This window comes from Podarcis erhardii (genome assembly GCF_964252035.2).
Source record: "Podarcis erhardii genome assembly, chromosome: 1".
Taxonomy (NCBI): Eukaryota; Metazoa; Chordata; class Lepidosauria; order Squamata; family Lacertidae; genus Podarcis; species Podarcis erhardii.
This window is the reverse complement of record NC_138497.1, coordinates 94,513,495-94,526,918: the sequence shown is the minus strand read 5'-3', so window position 1 is coordinate 94,526,918 and position 13,424 is coordinate 94,513,495. Positions and strand designations below refer to the sequence as shown.

General features: G+C 41.2%; 1 protein-coding gene across 16 annotated transcripts in view; it reads right to left on the bottom strand.

Annotated features, from left to right (window-relative positions):
• The window catches only part of KALRN (kalirin RhoGEF kinase), a 510,268-nt gene that overhangs the window by 123,552 nt on the left and 373,292 nt on the right, over positions 1 to 13,424 (bottom strand). For all 16 annotated transcript variants that reach the window (XR_014158556.1, XR_014158557.1, XM_081869922.1 and 13 more), the window contains 8 exons: positions 13,217 to 13,283; positions 12,359 to 12,468; positions 11,054 to 11,123; positions 10,173 to 10,262; positions 3,523 to 3,615; positions 2,205 to 2,316; positions 1,310 to 1,500; positions 900 to 1,001 (listed from right to left, as the gene is read on the bottom strand). Coding sequence is in view for 14 of the 16 variants with exons in the window: in XM_081869922.1 (XP_081726048.1) it covers positions 900 to 1,001; positions 1,310 to 1,500; positions 2,205 to 2,316; positions 3,523 to 3,615; positions 10,173 to 10,262; positions 11,054 to 11,123; positions 12,359 to 12,468; positions 13,217 to 13,283 (835 nt within the window). In the remaining 2 variants the exon portion in view is untranslated. The remainder of the gene's footprint in view (positions 1 to 899; positions 1,002 to 1,309; positions 1,501 to 2,204; positions 2,317 to 3,522; positions 3,616 to 10,172; positions 10,263 to 11,053; positions 11,124 to 12,358; positions 12,469 to 13,216; positions 13,284 to 13,424) is intronic.

Sequence of the window (13,424 nt, the reverse complement as noted above, 5' to 3'; positions counted from 1 at the left end):
AGTACACTTTTATCTATGCTTCATTAAAACCTTGTTATCTCTGATTATTCACCATGCATGTCTTAAGCCAAGTTCTATGCAGGTGGCGCTGTGGGTTAAACCACAGAGCCTAGGGCTTGCCGATCAGAAGGTCGGCAGTTCGAATCCCTGCAACGGGGTGAGCGCTCGTTGCTCTGTCCCAGCTCTTGCCAACCTAGCAGTTCGAAAGCACGAAGTGCAAGTAGATAAATAGGTACCGCTCTGGCGGGAAGGTAAATGGCATTTCCATGCGCTGCTCTGGTTCTCCAGAAGCAGCTTAGTCATGCTGACCACATGACCCGGAAGTTGTACGCTGGCTCCCTTGGCCAATAAAGTGAGATGAACGCCGCAACCCCAGAGTCACCCATGACTGGACCTAACGGTCAGGGGTCCTTTAACTTTATGCTACTTTAAGTTGTTCTTGGGGAGACATGAGGGAAACTTTTAGGCCAATTGGTGATAAGTAGCTTGGCGGGGGGCGGGGGGTAACCCAATCACTTGCTGGTAGAAAGCCCTGAAATGGGGAGAGTGGGTGAACAGGAGCCATTGTGTTTGGCAGGATCTGCATCCCCATCACAGCACGGGACCCAAGGTGGCTAAATCATATGGGCATAGCATCCTAACTCCTACCTCAAGGCCAGTTCAGCTGCTACATCATTATGAATGCAACATCATCAGGTGGACTGTATAGGTATGCAGACTCCCAGCTGTGGAAGTAGAGAACTGCTAAGGAACTACAGTCTGAAGAACTGGACTCTATTCTACACCAAACTCAATATCAAACTGCCAGCTGTACCACAGAGCTAGGTTTATCTAACAACATATGGCTGCTGAGGTAGAACAATGAGATGAAGACACAGAAAATAAACTTGGAGACTCACTTTCAGCACTGTTTTGTTATCTGAGGAGGGAGTCCGTCCAGACCACAAGGCAAATTTGCAGGGATCTCCTTCCACATGCTCTGTCACTCCCAGCTCTGAGGTCTGTTAGGAAAGAGAGATGGTTGGGAAACACATTTTCTACAGATTTAGAACTGAGGCTAGGAAGAAACTCACATCTAGTATCATACTGCAATGGATGTAACTTTATTGAATAGTGTTAAGCCTTTTCGAGTATCCTCAGCACATTGCTTCTCAAGTAAAGTAGAATAAAGCTAATCCTCATGGGATGTGGCACCAAACTGCTAGCATCTTCCAAATTTGGTACAAAGGCATGCACACCTTATTTCCGCGCCCTTCATACTTAAAAAATAAGCCCATACAAACATTCATCCTAGTCTCAGCAAACATACCAGTAATTTGTTCTTGTAAACATATTTAGTGTGCCCTGCAGAATCTTTGATCTCTTTGCTGAAAACAAGAGAAATTTCAAAGAGAAACAAATGTCTCTCACGACCCTTCCGGATGAGAGATTTGGGGTCCCACACTTGAAAGGAATCTTGAAGGATCAGTTCTCCCTGAACATCCAGATTTTCATCAAATCCTACATATAAAAAAAATCAGATCAAATGAAAAACATAAAGATCATGAAATGAAGTTGGTTTTAGACAAACTGATAAGACAGAGACTGAGAAATGAAACTTGTTCTCTAAAGAATTACCAAAAATAAGGGAAGAGGACATATGTGCCATATCTATAAATGCCATGAAATTCTGTGCAAGTCCGAGATTGTGTCTGACCTCCTTGCCATATCAGTCTTGTGTTCCACCACCGAGACCCCCTTTTCCTTTCCAAAAGAGGGATTCCATAAATGGGGTGAGGAAGCAATGACCCTTTGAAACTCTGATGCAAATACACACTTGCTAAAGTTGTACAAAACTACTGTACAGAACAAAAAATCGATTATGCAACAAGAGGGAAAGGGATTGGTGAAGATGTGCCGAGAAAGGAATGGGGTACTAGTTAAACTTGGACAAAATGTGGCAACTTCAAGGAGATATGCTGTGTGTTGAAAACAAAAACTTTTAAGAATGTGTGGCACAAGTTATAGACAGTCTCAAGTTCTTTCTTTCATTCTTTCTTTGGGAGCAGGAATCTGCAAAGTTACTTAGTAAAGCCAAGTATCTGTAAATGCTGTTATCTATTTATCCATCCAAAAGAACACTCACTTCTGCACTTACCAGCATATTCATGTATGTATGTATGTATGTGGTAACATTCCTCTCCCTACTGTCAAAATCTGCTTACCTTCCAACATGCTAACATGCATGGCATCATTGGCTTTCTTGGGAACACTGAGCATCACTTCCAAACCATCCTTGAGTTCTCCCTTCCCTTCTTCACAGCATGTTAGAAGCTCCTGAAGAGAAACAGTAAACAAAACAAAACCCCATAAAAGATTGCTGCTTCCTTAATTTGCAGTCAGTAAGAACATTCAAATCAAGGTATTTGGCACCTGGATGAGTGTGTATCTTGTCAGATGTAGATAATGTTGATATAATATCAATAACAAACACTCATTCTCCACTTTACTGAATATTAAAGTTAAGTTCAGTACTGGGTATTATTATCACAATATTGCTTCAGCTCGTTTTCTCCTTTGTGACCCAACCATCTCTGAGCTCCACCCAGTGACTTTGCATGTGACCCATGCCATTTTGATAGTGACTTGCAGACAAGCAAACATGTGGGTTCCTGGAGAGATTATAGTGACTGCTATGCTCCTCCTCCAGTTCTGCTGCTGCCACATTACCTGGGGTAAAGCTATGGTTTGGCTTAGCAGTATATCCAAACCCAGGCTTGTGGTTTGTCTTACTACAGACAAACCATGAGCCACAACTATGGTTTGCTCTTGGTTTACAACTCATGCTTTGTTTAGAGGAAACAAACCACATGCTCAGGTTCAGATGTGATGCTAAGCCAAACCGTGGCTTAGCCCTGGGTAGCACAACAGAAGCAGGACCAGGAGAGGACAAGGAAGAAATGCAACATATATTATTATAACAATGAAAAATTTAATGATTCTCCAAGTCTGCTATCTAGTATCACAATGTACCTTGTAAGTGAAATCTAAGTTAGATTACTCAATCTGAGCTGGTGTGGGATTCACATTCCTCTCAGTTAGTGTAAAGGTAAAGGTAAAGGTACCCCTGACCATTAGGTCCAGTCATGACCGACTCTGAGGTTGCGGCGCTCATCTCGCTTTATTGGCCGAGGGAGCCGGCGTACAGCCTCCGGGTCATGTGGCCAGCATGACTAAGCCGCTTCTGGCGAACCAGAGCAGCACACGGAAATGCCATTTACCTTCCCGCCGGAGCGGTACCTATTTATCTACTTGCACTTTGACGTGCTTTCGAACTGCTAGGTGGGCAGGAGCTGGGACCGAACAACGGGAGCTCACCCCGTTGCAGGGATTCAAACTGCCGACCTTCTGATCAGCAAGTCCTAGGCTCTGTGGTTTAACCCACAGCGCAACCTACACTAACCTCTCAGTTAGTGTAACATCAGTTAAATAAAGGCATATGCAAATAAGTATCATAAGAGTAGAAACAAATCACTGATGTACCTTCAATAAAAGCTGGTATTTGGTAATCCTCTGGACAGGTTTGATTAAGTATGAGGAAATGGAGTTGGCCAGCCCATGCCTCTGCTGAATTTCCTTTAAAAAAGTCAAAACAAAACCACAGTTAAGTTAAACATATAAATAGAACACGATGAAAAAGTTCCTAGACTTAGTCAGTTTGAAAAGCAGCCACACATAATCAATTTTAGCTGCACAATACCTGGGCTGACCCGTTTTTTTTTAATAGATAATTATTATGTGGTTACCTGATGGATAACAGTATATCCACAGAGAAATTTTATAATGGTCATTGAGGGAGACCTTTCAATACAAATATGTCAGTTAAGGCTTTCCCAATAAAATAATAAATGGTTTGTTTTAAACAGATCTTTACTCCCATAAAAAGGCGACTTTTTCTTGATAATTAACATTAAAGCCTAGATTAATTTTAATATTTTGGCAGAGATGGTGGGGGAATCACTAAACCCCTTCTACATATGGAAATTTCGATTGCTTTTTAACTTGCAGGAACCCTTTGAGAATGGTTTACTAAATCTGAGTGAAATACAGCTCCAACAAAATTAATGGGGCATAATATGTATTGTTCCTTTTCTGTTCAGCAAACAAGAGAAAGCCAGTTAAGTCTTCCTGATTCTCATCACAATCCGTAGACATAGGAGAGTTCTCCCTGTCTTCTTCAAATTGCTCCTAAACTGAAGTGCTTTGTTTCTATGTAGTATATCTAAACAAAGATGTGCAGTGACACAATTTAAAATTTCCCAAAACAGAAGTGTTTGGCACTGCTCAAGTTATGACAGAGCAGGACAAGGGAGTTTGTTATGAAATCAATAAGGCCTAACTCCTGACTCCCCCTCTCCTATTTTAGCAAAACCATGTTCTTAAGGGGTGATTACAAAAGGTAACAAGGCCAGGCCCACTCTGGACCCCTACAATTTGAGCTACTGCAGTGCATGTAGCAAGAACAAGCAGCAGCTGTTCTCAGAGGAAGGTGCAACTTTGATATTGTATAGTTCCAATCTGGAGAAATCAGGAAGCAGCAAGAATCCACCTATGTGTTAAGAGAGTTGCTGAGTAAAGACAGTCAGCTCTGATTCATTTCCAAGGCACAACGTAACGCTTTAGTAAATGATGCTCTGTTTTGCCCCATGACTGATTCCCATTTCAACAGTCAATTACTGTAAGAATTACTATAAGGATATGTACAAAAACTAGTGTGTCGATCGTAACTTCTGATAAAAAGTTTCTCCTCACACTGAGAAAACTTAGTTGGCCGTGCCACCAGGTGACACGTTGGAAGATGGCCGATAATAACATCTCTCTGACCCATACGAGGTAATTAAGGGGCTGCTATGGGAAGTATGCAGCCTTCCTACCCCCCCCAGGAGGTGAGGGGCCCTGTCTTGCCAGCGGTGTTCACAATGCACCCCCTGATCCGAGAGATGGGGGTGCCGAACACTTGGCACGAGCCCTCGGTGAAGTCAGATCTTCCTGACGCCGATTCCAATTAGCGCGTGCTGGTTGCTTCAGCTCGGAATTATAATTGGAAACATACAATTGGAAATGAAGCTGAAGCACATACATCAAGTAAAGCTCAACAGATAAGACTGCTGATTAATGGATCTCTGTGACCGGGAGTGACGGGTGGATAAGTAAATCTTCTGATGAATCACCACTAGGAGACTGTATGTTTGGAACGAAGGGGGAGTGGAGGAAAAAAACCTCTTTTTTTCTTTGCACGATGTGATATTAATAACCCTTCACCCCAGAAAGAAATAAGATCGTCGCGTTTTTACTAATCATAAGCAGGATTTTAAGAACTGTGTGGGATGGATTACAACAGGAGAGAAGACTGGTGAACGGTGAGAAAGAGGAAATTTTTTATGACGCAGTTAAAAAATGGCGTCTCGCCAAGACAGGCTTGCCGGAGAAAGAAGGACAGGGGGAGGAGAATCAGGATCGTTCGAAAGAGGAGTGTGGAATGCAAGTTTGACCTGACAGAGCCCCCTGATTTATTTGATTTATTTGGCTAGCCTGAGAAAAAATAAAGGACAGACCGAAGATTAACTTTGTTTATGGAAGCGTTGAACAGAGGCTGTCCCTGAGCGATATGGTCTTTGAAGAGTACAAAACCCACACAGAGACGCCAGTTTTCAATCTGCTTGTGAGAATCATCAGAGATCGCAAAGAAAGGAATATATGATAACAACGAGATGAGAAAGTAATAAAGGACTATCCGGATCGAACTGGATAGAACTGTCTAATTAAAGCAGTAAAATAAGTGATGCCTGGAATTATCCAGAATTTTGGACTCGTGTGGAGTTTGATGTATGGGTACCCTCAACAAAATTTAAAATTTGGCTGTATAATTTGGAACTAATGTGATTTGAATAATGTGATGTGATTGACCTGTTAATAAAAATTATTTTTTTAAAAAAGAAGAGAAAACTTAGTTGGCCATGGCTTCTCAGAGCATGTGGCATGGATAATGAAAGACTTGCATGTAGTCACAAGTTACAATCTATACATGGGTTTCTTATTAATTTCAATTGCATATAGAGTTACATATAGCATACAGTGCATGTGCAGGAGAAAGCTTTCAGCTCAAGGGCCACATTCCCCATGGGTAAACATCTGGAGGCCACATGCCAGCAGGAGGGAATAAAGCAAAAGTAGGTGGGGGTGGAACCATATACACACCCTATTCACATCCCTTTCACACCCATCCTTCCACACAAATACACATTTGGGTGCATGCTTTTGTATAACATTCAGCTTTCCCTGTTCCAGATTCTCCAGATTCATCTTATCAGGCTACTCCTTCCTACAGTTCAGGGCGACAGGAGTTTTGCTCTGCTTCCCTTCCACCCTCTTCATCTCAGTCTCTGTGTCTCTCTGCCCCCCCCCCCATCTCTGTGTATTATCTCTCGCTTGTTCAAGTAGCCCTATGCTATTTGTCTTTTATATCAAGCTGGGCTCTCTGTCCCCAGTGGGACAATGACAACAGAAAGCTTTCTTTCAATCAATCTAACAACAACAGGGCGGTGTGTGAGAGAGAAATCTGAAGTCTGATTTTGCTTATGTTGGTTGTGACTGAGGGACATGAAACAACTCTGATTGGGATAATTATTGCTTTGGGATAAGTGGGAGGCAGCAATAATTGTCAAGTGCCTCTGAACATACCCAAGTGCTTTTGGAAGAAGTCGAGAGCTGCAGAAAACTCCCTGGAGCATCCAAGCACTTCTGAGTGCAGGCAAGAATGCCAGAGGAAGAATGGAAAGGCACAGACACTTCTTTGAATATACAAGTGCTTCCAAGCATGGAGGCTGTTGACTTACTTTGGCAGGCATTGGTATGAGGGTTTGGGCCTATGCTGATGAGGGAATAGGGCTTGAAGGAGAGGGTGCTAGGATTAATAGAAAGGCTGTGAGTGCTGGATGTGGCCCCTGGTTCTCCATCCTTAATATAGTGCTTCTTTTGTTTAGTTCAATAATCCTTTCAACTGTGCAAAGTAGACCCAAGTTATCATTCTCTGAGAGATCATGTTTTCTCATAGGCCACCCACTGAGCGCTTCCCTGTTTCGTTACACAAACTGTAAGTACCTTCCATACAGAAACTGTGTGCAACAAGTGAAGGGGCCCTAATTAGTCCAGTTTCCCTTATGCTTTTGAATCTAGTTGCACAGAATGAGATGGCACTATTCCTTATACCTGTGTAGGGAGTGCAGCTCTCACATGGATGGGCAAGGAAACATGCATGTGAAGCCACATTCAATCCCTGAATGAATTTTGGCTCATTGGGAACACAGCAGATGAATGCAGTCCTTATCACTGGTTTGTTTTTGTTTTATTATGTATTATGTATTCTCATTTTGTATTTTTGTGTTGTGAACTGTCCTGTGATGTTCCAATGAAGGGTGGTATACAAATTCAAATTCAAATTCAAATAATAATAATAATAATAATAATAATAATAATAATATGGTACCACCACCTGCTAAAATGAGCATCCAGGTGCCCTGTAGGCACAGGTGGGCTGGGTTGAAGAGGGATCCTGCTGAGCCCCTTGGCTTCCTGACCAGTGCCCAGTCTGTCTGACCACTCGCATCAGGCCTGGGCATCAGGCCTCACAGAGAGCAGCAGTACACTGACAGTGATCCCAGGACACACAGACATGGTTCCCAAACACACTGTTGTCCTACCCAATGCCGCCCCAAACTGTATCCCCCACCTTGCTGTGAAATACACACTCTCATCATGGCCCAGTCTCCTCAACTGCATCCTGATCAGGATTAACCTGCATCCTTGATATGGTCCCTACCTGGCCATTGGATGCTGTGTGGAGGCACACAGTATATGTGATCTTTATATGAGGAATGGTACATAAATTTACTAAATAAATAAGTCACAGGTAAGCTGTCTTCTGGTTCAGCCATGTTAAAGCAGGAGAAGCCACAATGCCCTGCAGGCTGGATTCAGATAATTTTAGTGGAAGGAGGCCTCCACAACACACTCTTTGTGCACTTTGCCTGGGTTATGCCCAGTATTGTTGGCTTTTAATCTATCTTGTGCCAGATTTTCAATGTTAGTTTAGACTGCTGTCAGCTCACACTAAAAAAAAATAAATCAGTTCTAAGTATAAGGCCAGAATTAGACAAGAAGATATCTGAAAATGTTCCCAGAGGACCTAATTTCCACCATAATGTTCCCCATCTCTGATTTTCTGCTGCCCTCCTTCTGAAAATGACACCTGAAGAGGTGCCAAATCAAGCAAGGAACATTTTGCAATCTTTTTGCATGATTGGATGACTATGTGAGCAGCTATGACAAAGTACAGTCAGGCTAACTCTCCAAAATGCACAAAAAGTCAGCTTCTTTTTCTTCCTGTTGCTTTTCAGGAAAAGGGATTTTCTAGCCTAGAAACTGAAAAAGAGAAAGGAAAAATCTACCACTCATTTGCAAAACATAAATGGGATGAAACATCAACCTTTTTTGGTATTAAGCATTATCAGAATATTTCCAACCAGCATAGCGCAGCTGGGCTAGAAAAGCTTAGCCAGGCAAATGCATTCTAATCTGTGTCAATACCCTGTTAAACATGTAAATCCGCTGAAATGTTACATCCCTTCCAGAAACCTTTGAGTAGGCAAGAATGCCACCTGCTGGTTCATATAGTTAACTATCACACATATTTTCATCAAAGGGACAGGGATAATTCTAAAAGAGACTCCTATGGGACGCTGCCCAATTAAAAAGAATAATACTCTCTCCACCTTTCTTTTTCCTTAACTCACTTGAAAATGTTCTAAACAATGAGCTAAAAAGAGAAAATGTAATCAAGGGCGTGTAATGAGGCGAGTCATATAAGACTTTAACAGCTGCATCTAGGTGGAAAGACTGCCAAGGAATGATATTTGTAATTTGAGATGTTCAATTTAGGACTAGATTAACCATTATGCTAAGTAGAGCAGGGACCCAGCCAAACTGGAGTCCTACCTATAGCGCAAGCTGAGAGTGGTTCTGTGCAGTAAAAAAGGCTATCCACTCTTAGTTTTTGGTTCCTGAAAAACTGCCTTGGCTCAGAGCAAAGAAAGCAGTGGTTGACAGGGGATTTTCATTGGGTAAACAGCATTTGGAAAAAGAGTTAACCTTCATCCCACAGTGCTGCTGTCCTAATCTGGAATGGGTTCCTTGTGGCTGTTATCTGCTGAAAAGAAGGCAGAACCAGTCACAGATCTCTAATGTTTCACCTAGTTGGCCCTAAAAATTATTTAAAATTAAACAATATTCATTTCTCCCCCCAGACTTTTAAATTTATATGTATTTTTAATACACACAGTCTCAAATATTAGGGGCAATTTTGAATCCTATTAGTAAAATGTAGGTAGCACAATCCAAATTTTAGCAAAAAGCCCCAAATCACTGCTATTAGAATTTGAAAATTTTCACTCAAATTTGAGTTGTCCATTGAATTTACACTTCTATTAATGGAATCAGACCAGGATACAAAGAGCTATATGGGAAAATTAAAATGTACCACTAGTGCATCAGGGCTTCGGAGACTTCAGGAGAGCAGATTTAATCTAAACTCCTGGCCAATAGCAATGGGTTTGATGAAGTGGCATAACCACCACCACTTGCACAGTCCTTCCACACAAACTGGCCAGGACAGAAGGTTTTGCTGCTGCAGCTCTCAGGCTGAAACACCAAAGAGGTCTGGATTGGGTCCACTGAGATAGATAAACCACAAGCCCAGGGTCAGACATACAGTAATGCTAAGCAACCCATGGCACAGCTCCAGGTAGTGCAGCAGTAGGAATGGGGAAGGCGCTAAACAGTCACAATGTTTACTACAAGTATGCACATACTTGCATGTTCATATTTAGCCATGGTTTGGCTTATTGCTGTGTGTGAACTGGGCCAGTGCAGTTCTAATTTCTCAGTGGCAGCCAGGAGAAAATGAGATGAGAGGGAAACCGAGGCAGCCATCAAGTCTCTGCTGCATGGTGTCTAATACCACAAGGCAAAAAACTCTCATATAACCAAGAAGCCTCCAAACTGGATGGCCATTGCAACAGCAAAAGAGCAGCACAGATTATTGTCTAATCTGACATAGAAAAACAATAAACACTTACATCGAAGAATGTTCCTGCATGTTCTAGGATTAGCTGGCTGGAGTCAGGCTTGTTTTTACAGTAGGTAACATACATCTGAAATTTATCTGCCTGTGAAAATAAACACCAAGAGGGGGGAAAGGCAAGATGATCAAGAGTTGTACTTGCACCATTTCCGATTCAACTTCCACAGAATAAATGATTACTTTATGCCTGTCCCCTCTAATTAGAAATGTGCTGCAAATGAAAGGAACAATAAAAAGTATAACAGAGTATGTTAGACTAGTAGAAAAAAATCTACAAGAAAATCATGATTGCCTTTCCTATTAATTAAATGTGTGTACTTTTGAAAATTTTAGCTATAGTGCCCACTGACATATCTCAGTGTCTATTTAAAAGTCCTTTTTTGCCACAGAAATATATCTTGCACAATATATAAGATGAGGTGCTTAGAAATAATTAAATTAGGAAGTGTGATTTTCTAAAAATTGAAATATAAATGTTGCTGTTACCTATGGTACTATACACCTTAAAAATTCTGGATCTGTCTTAAACTTGTACTTAGTACATAGAAGTTATTTGATCAAAACAAATCTATATTAGCAGATGAAGCCTGGAATTTCACAATTTTAAGTTGCATTTGTGTTATATTGATCTGATTGTCCATTGGCAGAAGTCTGGTGCCCTGTGATGATTTGCAACCTTTTGCAAATAGCGGACTTATTAGATGGCTGAAATTAATGTTTGAGGAAAACTTGCTATAAAGGTTCAATTACCATTCAGCAAAGTACTGCCTGAAGAACTGCACAGTCCACTACTTTGGCCTACTTAAAGCTACTCAGTCCCTGTTACAAATGATGAAGACATCCGTTAATAAATGGTGCTATGTTAAGACTCATTACCCAGGTGACAAAGCAATGACCCACATCTTCAGGGAGTTGTTCATATTTTTCCAGTTCTTTCAGAAAAATGCTGAAAAAGTAAGAGAGAGGACTCTGGTTATAATATGCTTGCCCTACCTGCACCCCAACCAACCTGATACAAGATATTAAAGAGTGTACACCCTCCAATGCTATTTGGTTGAGTGACTCAGGGGAACATCACAACCACCTAGTAGAAGCAGGTGCTAGATGATGGAAAATGCTTTCATATATTTCACAGAAAAAAGGACCCTCCAAATTCATCTCAAATGTTGCTGAGCGTAAAATCTGTCAGTAGATTACAGATGTGCAAACCTCAACCTCTGACATTTCAATCTTAAAGAAATTATTTCACTTCCCCTTGAAATTCCTACAAACTTGATTCAGTTCCCATAATCCCTGACCACTGTGTGTTCTGGGTGGGACTGATGGAAGTTGTGGAGACCAACAACTCATGTGTTCCCTATCCTTGCTATAGATGTTTCAGCTGAGCAGGACCTTTCAAATTCACTGTCATTTTTTCTTTATGAGACATTCAGTAGCAACTCTTCTTTTAGTACAGAATTAGTCTGTACAGAATTAGTGACATTTCATGGTAGGTGAATGGTTGGTTACCTTATCCACATAGCAGACCACACATACCTGGCTGTAATACTTAGCATAATTGCCATGCCAATTTCCTTATTATGTAGAGCGTGAGTTTCAAAGTTGGGACTAGATATTCCTGAACTGTCTTATTTCTGGTGTAGAAACGCTTGGCACAACTGGAAATATCCTCATGGGGAACCATGCTAGACATTGTAGGTCTGAGCCGATGAGTGGGGAGTGTCATCGCACAGAACATGTCTCCAGTCTGCATAAGCAGGTAGGCCAGGGCTGCCCAATATTTCTCATGTTAAAATCTATAGCACAGTTATTTTCCTCCTCCATAGCTCAGCACCTGTTTTTGCCACACATTAGCCCACTCCTGCAAATTGTTTGACACTTCATAATCAATTATATATGAAGCTATGAACGAGCATTGGGACTGAGCACTCCTCTCCGTGTCCCTCCTCTGCTCTCTCTCAGGGCACACTGGTTTCAGCATGAAGATCCTGGCTTGTTCTTGTTATGTCTGAACCAGGGAACTGTAGCTTACTGTTAAATAATAAGCCAGGGTCTACCCACCAGATCCAGTGTGTGATGCCGGAGGAGAGGAACACTTGGCCTCAATGCTGGTTCCTAGCTTTGCAAAATAGGGTAAGCTTCCAAAAGGGTACCTTTCTCAAAGTGTTGAAGAATACGTACTTATTATGAAAGTCATAAATCTCCTGGATGTTGCCAAAAATTATGTGCTCTTTGTTAAGAATCCCTGGGGGTATCTCCTCTACGCCACTTGTCATTTCCCAAAGATAGGTCTAGAAAACAACAGTAGTTCTTAAACACAGAGAAGAAGTGCACAACAAAAGAAAAGATCTTCTAGTTTTCTTGCCAAAGGCACAGAATATCTCAGAAAACATGGAGTTCTAAGCTAAAAGATAATAATAAAAACCAACACGACTAATAAACCAAAACAATTAATGTGGATGTTTAAGTGATAAGAAATATCTCAACAAATTTAAAGATAGATGCTTTGATGTTCAGACACACCTTCAGCTAGTTCAAAGGTTCAGTTACCATAACCTTTTCTTTCTTTCTTTCTTTCTTTTTTGCTATGCATACAAAACCTTTTTTTGAGGTCCAAACTGAACGTTAGCTTTTTGTCTTCACACACGAATTAATAATAATAATAATTACATTTCTTACCCACGCTTCACCACAAACAATTTAAAAATACAACATTAAAAGCTGTCTATTACTTATGGTGTTGCATGTCTACAGCAAGAGTAATATATCAGTTTTGAACACATACATTGCACCCACCTTCCATTCTACCTGTAGAAAATATCGAAGGCTTTTGCATTTTCAGATTGTTGAAACACAAACATCATGAACCAGCCTGCACAGTACAGCAAACCTCCACACAGGTCTCATCTACTATTACATCCAGGCAAGTTTATAATCCTTGAAAACCCTGCCGTAACTGAAGACCACAACACCACATCATGGTGCTAGTTATTATGACCACCAGCCATCAGAAACAGTACAGCATCTTTATAAACATACCTCTAAACATTCATGTAAATCCCTGACATAGGCCTTCTCAGTCTGAAGCAGTTCAGCCATGATGAATCTAGGAGCAGAAATGCATGGGAGTAAATCTGTATATTAAACACAAACTCTCTCTTTGTTATATTCTTCGTAAGAAAGAATGAAAAATACTTTCAATGTTACGTAGACCAATGCTATGGATATTTGCTGAAAGTAAGTGTAC